The sequence below is a fragment of the Prinia subflava genome, chromosome 8 (assembly GCF_021018805.1).
Source record: "Prinia subflava isolate CZ2003 ecotype Zambia chromosome 8, Cam_Psub_1.2, whole genome shotgun sequence".
NCBI classification, from domain to species: domain Eukaryota; kingdom Metazoa; phylum Chordata; class Aves; order Passeriformes; family Cisticolidae; genus Prinia; species Prinia subflava.
The window spans coordinates 29,006,929-29,021,724 of record NC_086254.1 but is presented as its reverse complement, the minus strand read 5'-3'; the positions used below and the strand labels follow the sequence as shown (position 1 = coordinate 29,021,724).

General features: G+C 43.4%; 1 protein-coding gene across 2 annotated transcripts in view; it reads left to right on the top strand.

The window, feature by feature from the left end:
* The first annotated feature begins 1,048 nt into the window (after positions 1–1,048).
* Positions 1,049–14,796, top strand: part of RTEL1 (regulator of telomere elongation helicase 1) — a 48,567-nt gene continuing 34,819 nt past the window's right edge. The window contains exons 1-13 of one of the 2 annotated variants that reach the window (XM_063404378.1): positions 1,049–3,727; positions 4,587–4,707; positions 6,196–6,394; positions 6,769–6,862; positions 7,785–7,866; positions 8,455–8,515; positions 8,755–8,830; positions 9,008–9,092; positions 10,305–10,370; positions 11,809–11,962; positions 12,290–12,328; positions 12,945–13,023; positions 13,682–13,779. In XM_063404378.1, coding sequence (XP_063260448.1) covers positions 4,606–4,707; positions 6,196–6,394; positions 6,769–6,862; positions 7,785–7,866; positions 8,455–8,515; positions 8,755–8,830; positions 9,008–9,092; positions 10,305–10,370; positions 11,809–11,962; positions 12,290–12,328; positions 12,945–13,023; positions 13,682–13,779 — 1,135 coding nt within the window. In that variant the 5' untranslated portion in view covers positions 1,049–3,727; positions 4,587–4,605. The remainder of the gene's footprint in view (positions 3,728–4,586; positions 4,708–6,195; positions 6,395–6,768; positions 6,863–7,784; positions 7,867–8,454; positions 8,516–8,754; positions 8,831–9,007; positions 9,093–10,304; positions 10,371–11,808; positions 11,963–12,289; positions 12,329–12,944; positions 13,024–13,681; positions 13,780–14,796) is intronic. The other variant, XM_063404379.1, reaches the window with a different exon arrangement.

Below are 14,796 nucleotides of genomic sequence, written 5' to 3'. Positions count from 1 at the left end.
GGTACGAAACCCAAACCCCAAACCTTGCAGCAGCTTTAGGCAAACAGCAAAGGGAGGAGGGATCCCAGCAGGGTTTTAGGCATGGGATTAGTTCTTTTTTTTTTTTTTGCACCAGCACTGAGGCACTAAAAGGAGCTGCAGTTTGGGGAGGAAACTGCCGTAAAAGTAGAGGAGAAAGCAGAATGGAGCCATTCAATTTCATTGAGAATTCTCTGCATTTCTCCCCCACCCCAGGCATCAGAACATCTTTTCTTATAATTTTCTCTCTGTTTTCTATAATTTCTCATTTCCATTTGTGGCTATTGCCAGTTGCCAATGTTTCTGTGCTTTTAGAGCACCACACACACACTTGGGAGCAAGGAATCCTCCCAAACCCACACATCTCCTGGCACTCTGCAATGCAGACACTCCCAAACAATTCCAGCTGCTGCAGAGAACCACAGGTTGTTGGAATACCTGCCAGTGCTCTGGCTTGCTCAGGGGCAGAAGCCACAGACACTGCCTACTAAATTCAGTTAGAAAGACAGAGATTTTTCTTCTTTCCTAATTTTTCCCCCAATCTCCCAGTGTCCTATTCTAATGCTGCTGTGGGAGAAAACAAAAATAGAGAAAATATCTAAAATATCTCATAATAAAATGAACACTATCCACACATTTTCAACGTGTGCTTGCAACAGGAGATTTTTCAATGACCTTTAACTGCTCCCTGTTCTGTCCAAGCCCTTGTTTTGTAGCTCCAACTCCCTCTACTTTCTCCCTGGGTTGGATCTCTATGTCAGGTTATCTTGTGTGTGTTTCAAAAATGAAAGACGATCAGAGGAAGGCAGCCATCCCAGGCACCTGGCTGCTGGCAGGATTCCCCCTTCTGCTCAGGATGAACTCTGCCTTTGATATTCCCAGCAGTCCCAAGAAGGTCTGGCTACCTCTTGCAACATTCTGGATTTTTGGCATCAATCCAGCACACGTTTTATTTCTTTTATTGAGGAAAGGGTGTGGAATGATTTAGAGGTGCCATGGCTGCGTGTCCCACTGGAATACACTGTGTAAGAAATGGGGAGCAAATAATATGGAGGGTCAAGGTGGAAAGCTGTGTTGTTATTTCCCAACAGTAAATGGACTGAAAAGCTCTGGACTGTCAGGATTAGAAGAAATTAAACAATTGGGAGGAAAAAAAACCCAAAAAACCCCCCAGAAAGACAACAAATGGCAACTCAATCCTTCCCTATATGAAAAGGAGTAAATAACCTTCATGCCAACCACAGCAGTTTCACAGGTGGCCCTTGTGGCTCTTTTGTCCCATTCCTGAAGATTCCTGCTCCTCTCTCAGCATCTGGATCTCATCTGGGAAGAGAGATTCTGCCTGGGCAGCCTCTGAACAAACACGGCCTTTATTCACTTTGTGCTTCTGCAGAGCACCAGCGTTCCCCTTGCTGGGGTCTCTGGTATGGTTCAGTCACTTTCCCACAGTGGTTAAGGATGATCTTTCACAAGGTTTTTATTTTGTACATTGGTTTGGTTTTTTTTTCCCCTTGAAAATGAAAAATAGATTATCCAAGATCTTAAATCCCAGTAATGAGTGAGAAGTGGAGATGAGCTGGTTCCTCCTGGCTGGGCTGGCAGGGACAGGCTGGTGAGGGGCTGTCACACAACTCTCTGTGCTGCTCAGACACAGCTTTGAAATCTCTCTTTCCTTTCCAAACTCCATCTTTATAAGAATCCAGGGTTTATTCTCAGCAGACAAACACCAAGATGACAATCCAGTGTGAGACCAACACCTTTATTTATCACATCTTTATCCCAACAGACACTGCAGCTGCACTAAACCTCCACAACACAGAATATTATTTTTCCCTCTAAACTTAGAACCCACTGTCTGTGTTCTGTTTTTAGAAGGCCAGCAGTGCTGCCAGCCTGCAGCCCTGGTCAGGTGAGGTCACTGGTGCAGAGGAGCAGCTCCAGGAGCTGCGGAGCTGACTCATGTTCGCTGTTGGACACGGGCACCTGCTGACTCACAGCCTCTCCTGCCTTGGGATGCCTCCCTGCTCCCCTCTGTCAGCAGTGACACTGCTTCTATCAACAGCACTGAAGAAAGGCAAAACAACATCCTCTGATACACTACTGATGTTGTTCTTCCATGTGGCAAAGATGTATTTACAGGGAATCACAACAACACGGTATTCCATGTATTTATGCGGAGTTCTAAACATTTTTTTCTCCTCTCAAGTTATCTCACACTCTCATTTCACAATCTTTACAAACTAATATCATTTGCAGCTTAATTGTGTGTGACTGGAATCACATTAAAGAGTTCACAGTCAGAAACATGAGCAAAACCAGCTGTTAAACTCTGTGTGGAGCACACAAAGATCCGCAGGAATAACTCAAGCATTCTCCAGCCCATTCCCTACAATTAAAGACAGTTTATGATCCAGGGAAGTTCAGCTCAAGGAATTTAAGGGCTGGCAACCAAACCAGCAACACCCATGAGCTCCCCTGACCCAACACCATGACACAGAAGGTACAACGAGTTCAGGAACAGAATAGATCACACAATGTTTAACTTCCACAGTTTAAGGTCTGTTCCTTTTAATATCAGAACTGTTTTACAGACAAACAAGCTGTGCAGCTGGCCAGGAGTAAAGCATTTTAGAGCTACATTAGAAGAAGCCACATCCTGTTCTACATCTATGCAGTGACAGCATGAGATACAGCAATAAACCACAGAGATGAGTACAAAGTATTTTCTTCCTGCCTTCTCTCTCATAGAGTTGCATAAAACATAGTTTTACAGAATTTGGGGATCCAGGTAAACCATGCCTAAGCATTTATTAAAACCAGATTCTGACGAAACTGGCTAATCCATCAGTTCAGAGCAGTGCACCACAATCACACGGCCTGAGGACCTGGAATGCCGACAAAGCTCCTGGATGTGCCTGGATGCACTGGCAGGGGACTGAAGGGTGGGAGCACCGTGCTGAAGAAAAGCCGGGAACAAAGGGGCGGCACATTCACCCCTAACAAAAGAGACCTGTCAGAATTCATTACCGTTCCTAACGCAGGAGGTACGAGGCTCAACATAAAGCCACAGAACCCTCCCACCTCAAAATGCCGAGGGTTTCACAAAGCATCCTGCCGTGTTCTGCCCTCCCCTGCGTGCAGCACCGCCCAAGGGTGGCCGAGCGCAGCACAAAGCACAGCAGGGAACAAGCACAAACTGTGGCCAAGGGCACCGCTTATCGCTCCTGAACCGTTCAGAACGGGAGAAACGCCACTCCCGGGTGGCCCTGGCGCGGGGGACCCCTACAGGGCTGGGAGGCTTTGGAAATGCAGCTTTTCGCCAGCGAACAGCCGATATTGCGCTCCTTCGGGGCCGCACCTCGGCCTCCGCCCCGGGGGAAGCGGCTGCGGAACCCTCCGGGTGAACCACCCAGGGCCTGTCCGGGGAGCGGAACCGCTTCCCTCAGACCGGCAGCGCTCGAACCCCGCAGGGCTTGCGCCGCTTCTACCCAGGGCCACTCATGAGACGCCACCAGCCCCGCTCTCTCCCTGACGGCCCGGCCCGGCCTCCACCGCGCTCCCCCGGCCCGGGCCCGCCATGGCCGCCGCCTTCCCGGCCCGTTACCGGGGCAACGCCGGCGCTCTCGCGAGGCGCGCGCCGGAAGTGACGCGTGTCGCGCGTTGGTGACACGTGACGGGGGCGCGGGGATTCCGAACGGCGCAGCGGGAGGTGCGGGCCGGGGGCACGGAGAGACGGGGGACGGCGGGACAGGGGCACGGAGAGCTCCGGGGGCACGGCGGGCTGGACGGGGACACGGCGGGATGGACGGGGACACGGCGGGCTGGACGGGGGCACGGAGAGCTCCGGGGGCACGGCGGGCTGGACGGGGACACGGCGGGCTGGACGGGGGCACGGCGGGATGGACGGGGGCACGGAGAGCTCCGGGGGCACGGCGGGCTGGACGGGGGCACGGCGGGATGGACAGGGGCACGGAGAGCTCCGGGGCACGGCGGGATGGACGGGGCACGGCGGGGCGGCGGGATGGACGGGGGCACGGCGGGGCGGGGGACAAGGGCACGGGAACCCTGCAGCACGGGGGTCTGGCACCGCGGGGACCCGGGAAGGCGGGCCGGAGCGGGCGGTGCGGCCCGGGCAGTGCGGGAGCGGGTGTGTCCGTGAGCCTCCTGCGGAGCCGCCGGTACCGGCCCGTCCTGACGCGGTGTCACCTAATTGAACCTTCCAGTTCCTGAAGGGGCCGGCGAGAAGGATGGAGGGAGCCTGTGTACAAGGGCCTGTCGTGACAGGGCAAAGGGGAATGGCTTCAGCCTGGCAGAGGGCAGGGCCAGATGCGGTATCGGGGAGAAGTTCATTCCTGTGAGGGTGATGGCAGCACTGGCACGGGTTGCCCAGGGAAGCTGTGGCTGCCCCGTCCCTGGAAGTGTCTGAAGCCAGGTTGGACGGGGCTTGGCACAGGGGAAGGTGTCCCTGCCCATGGCAGGGGTTGAACGAGGTGAACTTTCAGGTCTCTTCCATATCACTTCGATATCACCACGACAGCAAAGTCATCACTGTGTGCCCTTTTTTGCAGGCACCTCAGGGAAGGAATCATGCCCAGGATCACTGTGAATGGGATCACGGTGGATTTCCCCTTCCAGCCCTACCCATGCCAGAAAGCCTACATGGCCAAGGTGCTGGAATGCCTGCAAAAGGTGCGTGAGTATCCAACTGTGTGTCACTTCTAACTGTACAAAATGATTTCTCTAAGAAGAGGTTGTCACAATTCAAGTTTTCTTTATGTGCTTTGTATGCTGCCTTTCCAAATCTTCTCTGACCTTTTACTTGTATTTTTATTTTGCTCTGTGGTAATTAAAATGGTGGCTGGCAGGTGACAGTCAGTAGAAATATAGACGGGATGTTCCTGCCTAAATTGGGAAAAGGAAGAAAGGCTGAGAAAGTAGTGCTTGTATTTATGCAGTCTGTTCTTGGCTGGCTGGGTCTGATTACAGAGTCATGAATGGTTTGGGTTGGAAGGGACATTAAAGCTCACCTTTTTCCACCTCCTCCCATGGGCAAGGACACTTTCCACTATCCCAGGTTGCTCCAAACCCTGTCCAACCTGGCCTTGGACACTTCCAGGGTTGGGACAGCCCCAGCTTCTCTGGACAGCCTGTGCCAGGGCCTCACCACCCTTACAGGGAAGAATTTCCTTCTAACCTCCAATATAAACCTACTCTCTGTCAGTAGGAATCCATTCTTCCTTGTCCTCTTACTACAGGTCCTTGTAAAATGTCCCTTTCCATGTTTCTTGTAGCCCCATTCAGAAACTGGAAAGCCTCAGTTAGGTCACCTTGGAGTCTTCTGTTCTGCAGGCTCCAATCCCAGTTGTCTCAGCCATTCCTCATGGAGGGATTTGGTCTTGTCTTGTTAATATTTGGACTATTTGTATAATTTTCCATTTGCTGTGTGAGAGGATAATTTTACTGAATGAATGTCGAAATAATAAAATGGTTTTTTCACACAGCTATCTTATTTTTCTGGGCACATCTTCATAGTCCATGTTCTCCTGAGAGACCAGACAAGCTTATTGTGGAAACCTTGTGGAAACCTTGGCTTTCCACCTGGCTCTGCATTGCTCTGTGTCATGGTACCTGCTTGGTGCCTCCTCTCATTGAACTCAAAGTGAGCTCATGATATAAATTCCTTTCATACCTTTCCTTTCCTTGAGCTCAGCTGCTTTTTTCCAATTTTTAGTATTGCCCCACACTTAAAAGGTGTAACATCCTGTAGGATGAGGTGTTCCAAGTGCTGACAAAGTTCTCTGCCTAAACTGACATGGGATAAAACCTTAATCCTAAAGGAAACCAGCACTCTGTTATCTGGGAGCCACTTTCTGGGCTGATTTTTCAATAATTTCTCATATTTTCATGTATTTTATGCTGAAATATGACACACTCCAATGCCCTGAGAGTGGAGAATTGAACTCCTGTGCTAAATAAATCTGATGGCTGCCTCTGGGTTTTTGATTGAACCTCATTAGGTTAATTAGAGAGTCCTACAGGTTGATTAGACCTCCTGTGTGGGTGTTGCTTGGTGGGCCTGCCAGCTGCTGTTTGCTCCTTGGCAGAGAACCTTCAGTACCGCTCCAAGACCTGTTCTACTGAACCCCTAAATCCCTCTTTCATTTCTCTCTAACAAAGAAGGTAAATGGCATTTTGGAGAGCCCTACAGGCACAGGAAAGACCCTGTGCCTGCTGTGTTCCACCCTGGCCTGGCGGGAGCACTTCAAGGACACCATCTCAGCCCGGAAAATCGCACAGCGCATGAACGGGGTGGAGCTCTTCCCTGACAGACCTCTGTCCTCCTGGGGCACTGCTGCCACAGATGGGGATGTCCCCAGTGAGTACCACCCCCTCTGCACTCAGGGATGTTAGCCAACACGTGCTTTTATCTATATTTTATAATAAATATACAATTGTAAAAGTTACAGAGCTGTTGTTGGGCAGCTGATGCACAGTTTCACCATTTAATACATTTTCAAGGTGTTTGATGTGGTTTGAATTTTTCTTGGAGCTCATTTAGTTCTTTAGTTTCTTAGAAACTCATTTAGCTTATTTTATATATGTGAATAGTTAAATGACAGCATTTCCTGCTGTCTCTACAAGACAAACTGTTACCATAGTACCAGCTGGGGAGGGAGGCTAAGAATATCCCTAGTTCTCCTTTCTATGCTTATTTCTTTCTGTTTTTTTCTTTTCTCTTCTATTTGGCAGCTTATTACACTGACATTCCAAAAATAATTTATGCCTCCAGGACTCACTCCCAGCTTACACAAGTCATTAATGAGTTAAAGAATACAGTGTACAGGTGAGTATGATTTAGGGTAGTGTCCTTATTCAAAGAAAAGATAGAGAAACCCCTCTGGTGTAGCTGTTTGAACTTCTGTGGATGAATGCATAAAAGATGATATCCAGAGAAATGTAGTTCCTTTAATGTGCATGTTTAGAACTTGGTTTTCTTTGTTGATGGGTTTGGTTTATTTTAATACTTCACAGCTTCTCCCCCTCAGTCATAGAATTTTCTGAATTTAGTCTGGTTTTGGTTTTTTACTTGACACATTAACTTATAAAATTACCTTTTTTAATTTCCCCCTCTTTGTATTTTTCTGGGGGCATTTTTTAAGGCAGTGGGGAGCCATTACCAAGTTGAACTCCTCAGGCTGATGTAAATCTGTGAAGAACTTTGTGGTTTTGTTATACCAGTGGCTGTCACAGTTTTCAGCTGTCCCCATGCCAGGGTGCTGCTGAGCTCTTTGGACAGGCATAGTCAGTTGTTTATATGGCTCTTGGAAAGATACAACCTTGTTATAAGCAGAAAAGCCCAAACTGTGGTGAATGTTTGCATTGAATCAGTTCTGTCCTAACCTTGCTCTGAACATCACAACCAGCTGGGAAAAGCTTGTAATGGATGACAGGCCCCAGCTGACTGGGCTGAGCTGTCATAACAGAACCCAGATTTTGTGGTGGATGGTGTAAATTGCTCCTGTGACTTCTTGCTGTGAGCTGCTGCTGTTTATTAACACCCACTGCTGCCAGCAGAGATGCAGTGCCTCAAAGTCCAATAACACACACTGCAGTTACAAACAGACTAATTGGCTTGTTCTGGCTCTGACTCTTGTTTTGGGCTCATCTGTTTCTCCTGAATCTTTCACTTTTGATACATTCAATCTAAGCATGTAAAACTCTGTTCTTTCTTGCCTTTTTTTTAATGTTCAGTTTTGTGTATCCAGGCCAAAGGTTTGTGTGCTGGGATCCAGGGAGCAGCTCTGCATCAATCCTGAAGTGAAGCGACAGGAGGGCAACCACATGCAGGTGAGATCAGAGCCTGGAGAGGATGTTCAGGGAGAACATGGAGCCTTTTGTGTCATTTCTGTGTCATTCTTCACCCTGACATTGTTTTACAAGAAGCTGCAGGGAAATACAGTAGTTGTAAATGTGTTTTTAGGAATTTTTACTTTCCAGTTTTGTGAGTGCAGAATGTAATTCTGAGTCTCTGGTGACATTTTCTATCCAAAGAAGGATGTCACTGTGTAGAACATGACAGTTAATAATTTGTAGTTTGCTTTCTGATCTGCTTTTTATGTGTTTGTCAAGAGCAATGATAATTTCAAAACATTGCTTCAGTTATTGATTTAGCTGTTATTTTTACAATATCAAAGATTACTGTTTTGAAAAGTATTAATGGGAAAAGATAACACATTCATCTCTGAGCATGTGAGTGTTCTGTGCTGCAGAAAAAGAGTCTAACTTGCAAAGTGAGCAGGACACGTGATTTTAAAGCTGAGGAGCTGTGATTAGCATTTCTTCATTAGCTGCTGTTAGAACTGATTGCACTCCTTAACCTGCTTTCAGTGCCTGACAAGCTGTGTTACTCTGGCTGAAATAGGTTTTGTTTTACAGATCTACATGTGCCGAATGAAGGTGATGGCTCGGTCTTGTCATTTCTATAACAATGTGGAAGGTGAGTGTGGCTCACCTTAATTTCCCCTGGAAGCAAACCCCTGTTTTTTGGAGAGGGAGGGATTTGCTAGACAGGGGGAGAGGTTTGGAAGAGTTGGCAGAATCCACTTCTGTGTGTTTTTCTCTGTTACTGTCTTTCAAGAATGAAATATTAGTGTATGAGTTTGATGATCGGGGTAACAACAAATCTTTGTGTGATGCCTTCAGCTAAGCTGGTGGTTTTAATGTCATTTGTTACAGAAAAGAGTACAGAGAAAGAACTGATTGAATCAATCATGGATATTGAAGACTTGGTTAAAAATGGAAACAGGCACAGGTGAGCAATCCCTCTGACCTTCCTCCTCCTGACTTGTGAAAATAAAGAAAATTGTTCTCTGTTCACTTTTATTAATTCATTTGTGTATCATAGTGCATGAATGTTGAATGCTCTCTTAATATTTCTGCAAGGATTATAGTCTGTACTGGGTTTTTTTTGTACTTTTTTTTTTAACAGAGCTTGTCCTTACTATCTCTCTCGAAGTCTGAAGCAGCAAGCAGACATTATTTTTATGCCTTACAACTATTTACTAGACTCAAAGGTAACATTTAGCTTTGCTTTTAAATACAGTTGTTCTTCTGTTTGTCTTATGTTGTCTTTTAGTGGATAAACAGTGAAGAGTGATGCTTGGCAAGAGGATGCATTATGTATGATTCAAAACTGACCAAACCCCAGTTCAAGTTCAGGGCTATAGAGGATGCCATTTGGGGGTTTTCTCTGTAAATTCTTTCCTGTGATTAAAAAAAAAAAGTTTAGGATTTTTCTATATTCTATTTCTATATTCTAATTCTATATCTATATTGTAGAATTAGCTTTGCAGAAGGTGGTGCCATTTTTAGGTGATGTTCACCTCCTGGACATGAATCTTCAGTCACACACTGTGCAGTAGTTTTGCATGCAGTCTGAGATATTTTTGTTTCTGCAGCTGCTGCATGGTTTTCAGAATAAGGAAGCTTTCAGTAGAGATTGGAAAAATCTCTTGGAAATAAATTCTGGCTTTGTGTACAAACAGTTTAATAGGCTCTCCATATTGCATGGATGGAAAATGAAACCTTTGAGAACTCTTGTTGAGAGTTTGAAAACTTGTTGAGGAAACAAATGTGTTGACATCTTCATGCAACTTGGAGTAATCAATGAATTATAAAAAAAGCCAGATTGCACTCCAATGCTGCAGGAAGACCGAAAGTTTAATAAATTAAAAAATAAACTTAAAAAATCCCTTAAGCCCTATAAGCGGAAAAGTATTGTGAAATAAATTTTAAAAATCCCATAAGCAGAGAAACATTGTGGTACTGAAGGGCACGTTTCCAGAATATCCACTTGCAAAGACAGCACAAGCATAAAATTGTAAATACAAGGCAAATCCTCTGCTTTACACTCCACTCCTCCCAGATCTCTATTGCGAAAAATGACTCAAAGTGATGCAAATCCATAGTTAAACGTTCTCAAATTAGTTACATTAATCTCAATATGGCACATCTGGGTTGTTTTTTTTTTCTTTATTATGAATTGTAACCTCTGTAAACATTTGTATGATACATTTTAGCACCTTCATTTCCAGAGAAAGTGATTCTGTGGTTTCTGTAGTGGGCAGCCACAGCCATTACTTTCTGTTCTCTCAAAGCTAAAAAACAACCCAGCTACAAAATACATGAAAACCCAAAATTATCTCATCATCCACTGTCTCAGCAAATCAAATCCACATTTCTCAGTGGCCTTTTTGTCCATTTTCTTGTTCTGCTTTTGTCTTTAGAGCAGGAAATCACACAACTTGGACCTGAAGGGGACTGTGGTGATCCTTGATGAAGCTCACAATGTGGTGAGTTGTTCTGGCCTGTTACCATTTTTCAATTTGCATCCAAAGAATAAAACACACCCTGTCCTATTACAAACAGCCTGTAAACTCTGTGTTCGGATATATGTTGCTAATATTAATTTTCATGAACATTTCTTGTTTCTGTGACAGTTAAATTATTGTAGTTTAATTAACAATCCTTTGGCACTGCTGATTTTTTACAAGGTGATGGTTTCTTTCTAAAGGGTACATCTCCAGATTTATGAGGTGCTTCTTTTCTTGGAGACTTCTAAGACAACACTGTGTAAAAAATCATGAAAGGCCCATTCTTGAAGATCAGCTGCATCAGCTCTTCCAAGTGCAATAGATGGCAGACAGGACTCTTGTAATATTTCCAAGTCCTCTCTCATACAGGAAAACAAAACAAAACAAAAATAATGCTGCCTTATGTGTTCTTCCTTTCAGCTGGCTTGAAACTGCAGCTCTTTTCCTAAATGATGAAATGCAAAGGAGTATTTGAAATATGTCCCTTTCTCTGGCACACGAAGCCACAGTCTCCCAGTGGGATTTCTACTGAACAGCTGTGGTTTGTTTTTTGAGTGCCTGGTGTCCTTTCAGTAAACAGCTCTGCTCTGCTTCACTGCAGAGCTGCATCCTGCATTTGCTCCTTTCATCAGAACATCTCTCCTTCTGTTGAAAAAATGTGTGGAAATCCTGTCACAGTTGTTTGGGGTTTGGATTTGGTTTTTCCTTTGTAGTGTGCAAGAAGTACTAATTGATGCCTGCATGCAGAAATTAGCCAGAATAGTTTCTCATTTTGCAATAGTTATCTGATGCTGCTGTCTCTTTGAGGTTAATATGTGGAAATTTAGTGATTACCCTGAAATAAAATTCTTTCTGATTAGATTGTTTACACATGCACCTCGCTTAGCAGTTTTTTTCTTTATAACTTATTTCTTCATAGCTATTACAGTCAAATATTTGTGTAGGTTAGGCCTTATTATTTATCATCATTCCTCAGGGAAAATGATTCTTTTTGTGAATGAAAATTTCTGGCAAAGCAATATGTGACCTAATTTTCAAAGTCACAGACATTTTTGTCAAACTTACTAATCCTGAGTGTTTAAACCATTGCTACTTTTTAAATAGAAAGTGTAGAAATAGCTTTTTTGAAGAACAAACTGATTCGCTAATTAAAAATTTTCCTGCTTGAACATCAATTACTTTCTGTACTCTCTAGAATGTTGATAATGTGGATGAGGCAAAATCTGTTCTACGTTTCAGAAAAAATGATGCTTACTAAAAGTCAAAGTCTTCAGGTGTTTATAAAATATCCTCTGGCCTGAGCTGAAGATGAAAAACGAAATCAAGCCTGGTCACTTCCACTTCATCATGTCTGACACTACCTGAACAAACTGCACACAGAGTGGTCAGAATAATTCTTCCATTCCTTACATTTTAGGAGAAGTTGTGTGAGGAATCCTCTTCCTTTGACTTGACTCCCTACGATTTGGCTTCAGCAATGGATGCAATAAATGTTGTCCTGGAGGAACAAGCCAAAGTGGTTCAACAGAATGAAATCAATGCTGAATTCAACATGGAGTTGGCCAGTTCAGGTGTGTTGACAGTGACAGTGACAGAAACATCACTGTTTCTCTGGGATTATGAAGTGCCACTACCAAGAACTGGAAAATAACTTTCAGGGAAAGTTTCTGGGGAATTTGCCCTCTTGTTAGTAAGTAAATTGTTGTTAGTAATTGTTGCCAGACACAGATTTCGTCAAACCAATGTGGCATGAGGGGTTATGAAAGAGAACACTAAAAATATCTTTCCATGCATGCAATTCTAACTTTCATAGCCATAGTTTCTGGAAAGGCATGAAGAAACTGGGAATGAAATAGGTCTGAAACAACCTCTGTGAAATCTTTACTTTTTTTCAACAGGACTGAACATGGAACTGGAAGATATAGCGAAGATCAAGAGTAAGTTTATTTTTTGTGTTGTTGAAAATTGTTAAAACAGTTTCAAAAGTTCAGCAATTATAAATCAAGCTCACGTAGCATTGCCATATACATTACTTATAATGGAGGCATTCACAGATGGTTGTTTGGCTTTTCCTAAGAACTTTTTGGAGTGTTTAGTAAGTTTTTTCCCAAGAAGAGAGATTTGGCAGATGAATGTGTCTTTTACTTTTTTGTTAGAAGTTTCCATGTTTTCTAATCTTGTCAGTGAGCTGGAACTTCATCAGTTGCATCATTCTGCTGTCAGAACCTGAAGTGAACAGCAAGAGCTTGAGATAGCTCGTGTATACAAAGCATTTCCAAGAACAACCTTTTCTGTCTGTGAAGAAGAGTTTAACATTTAGCTGCTGACTTCAGCGTCATCTAGGAACTGACATCATGGGAGTTCTTAGAGTTGAATATGAATATTTAAAGTTGATATCCAGGAAATTGGTTTTGATCAGTTTGGTTTGTTTACAGAGTTGAGAGAAGCTGCTCTCTTTTGTAACAGCCTTTGTGATAAAGTACATTTGAAAAAGTGATTCAGATGTGTCCCAGACATGACACCCTAACTTCTTCTCTCTTAATTTTTCTAAAGAAATTCTTCTTCAGCTTGAAAGTGCTATTGATGCAGTGGAGCTGCCAGAAAATGGTAGTGGAGTCACCAAAGAGGGAAGGTAAATTTCTTCTCATTAATGTCTTTAAATGTTTAAAAGTACAGCAAATTGGGTCAGCTGTTGGGGTTATAGCTCTGTTCTAGTTTCTGGGAATAGTATTTATTCAAGGTTTTGGTTTTCCTTAAATACCCCTATCTGTAGTAATTATTATTTTTGGAGGAACTCCCTTTTTTAGTGTTTCAAGAGTGGAAAATTCTCTGCTTGGGTTTCCTGAGCTGGAAGAAGCTCCTCACTGTGGTTCTTTCAATTTTGTGTCATTATTTAAGCAGAGGTACCAATGCTGCAGTGATGTTTCTGAGCTACCTCTGAGCTCTGGAAGCCTATTTCTAAACTGGTGCCTGCTATACATGGTAAAAAAAAAAAATCATGGAAATTGCATGCCTATCTGCTTCTAAATTAGTAATGGATTTTATGTTGGAAAGGAGTGGTGGAAAAAGGGAATGGTGTGGTCTGTGCTCTTTCTGCCATGGCAGAATTGTGCACTGCCTTTATAAGCAAGTACTTACTTTAATTCTTGTAAATTTTTCATTCTCATGGAGACAGAAACATGTTTTGCTACTTGATGGTGAAATTATTGTTCTGAAAAAGTAACATTATGTGTGTCCATTTGATTCTTTACAGTGTTTACCCATTTCTGCTTTTTCTTTGTAAATTGCAGCTACATCTTTGATCTGTTTGCAGAGGCCCAAATAACGTGGCAGACCAAATCCTCCCTCTTGGAGTCACTGGAGCAGATTTTACAGTTTCTTTCAGGCCGTAAGTGCATGAACTTTTTAGCTGTTCTACTCAGACTTTCCTCTTTAGTGTAAGTGACTGGAGATTTGCATTATTAGGGGAGACAATCAAATGATAAAGCTTCTCTAAGCTAAAATCTGACCTTAAGGACTTGTGTCTTTTTATTAAGACTTGCAGGATTCTCTGTTAGGAAACGTATTTTATGTCTGTTCATGTATCTGAACTGATGCTGAGAACCCCTTGTGTCAAACATGAGTTTGTACCCATGTATGGGTCCATCCATCCACGCAGAGGATTTTTGCACAGACACTGTTTTTCTCCAAAACCACATGGATTTTGGTGTGAAGCTTGCTGACATTTTTCTGATGGTGCTTTTAGTGTCGTGAGTTCTTCTTGGCTCTGGAGTTAAAAGACAGGAATGTAGAGAATTGTATAATATGTTGGGGTTTTTTTCCTTGATTTAACAAGCTTCTGTTCTAATATCTGTCAGCAACTTGTTCTTAAATTACTCTACTGTAAAGATTTTTTTTTAACTTCTACATGTGTTAAGAAAATAATTTAGCTCTTACCAGCAGACTCTTCAGAAAAAACACTGAAAGGAGTAGAATACAGACTGTCAGTTCTGCAAGGGCATCCTTGGACAACACATCCACTCTTCCTTTTTTCTTTGCCCAGCACCTTTCTCCTTTTAGGCCATTTGCATTCTGGTCTGACAAGTGCATCTGTTGATCATTTCTGATGCAAAATCCCCACCATCAGTATGTTTCATATGTTCTTTTAACTGCTCCTCTAATTGCTGCTTTAATTAGCTCCTTTCCCATTTTTAATGCAGAGGAGCTTTAAGAAGTGCATGTGATTTTCTGGGATGACAGTTTCCCAGTGTGTCAGACATGGAATGCCAGTTTTATGCTTCTCTTTGCATCTTAAATAATGATGAAAAATTTGAAATAAATTAATTGTTTCAGAGAATATTTTCAAATCATATTTAGAGTGTTGAGCTCTTCAGACATGGTGTGGCTGTACACAAGAGGATATATA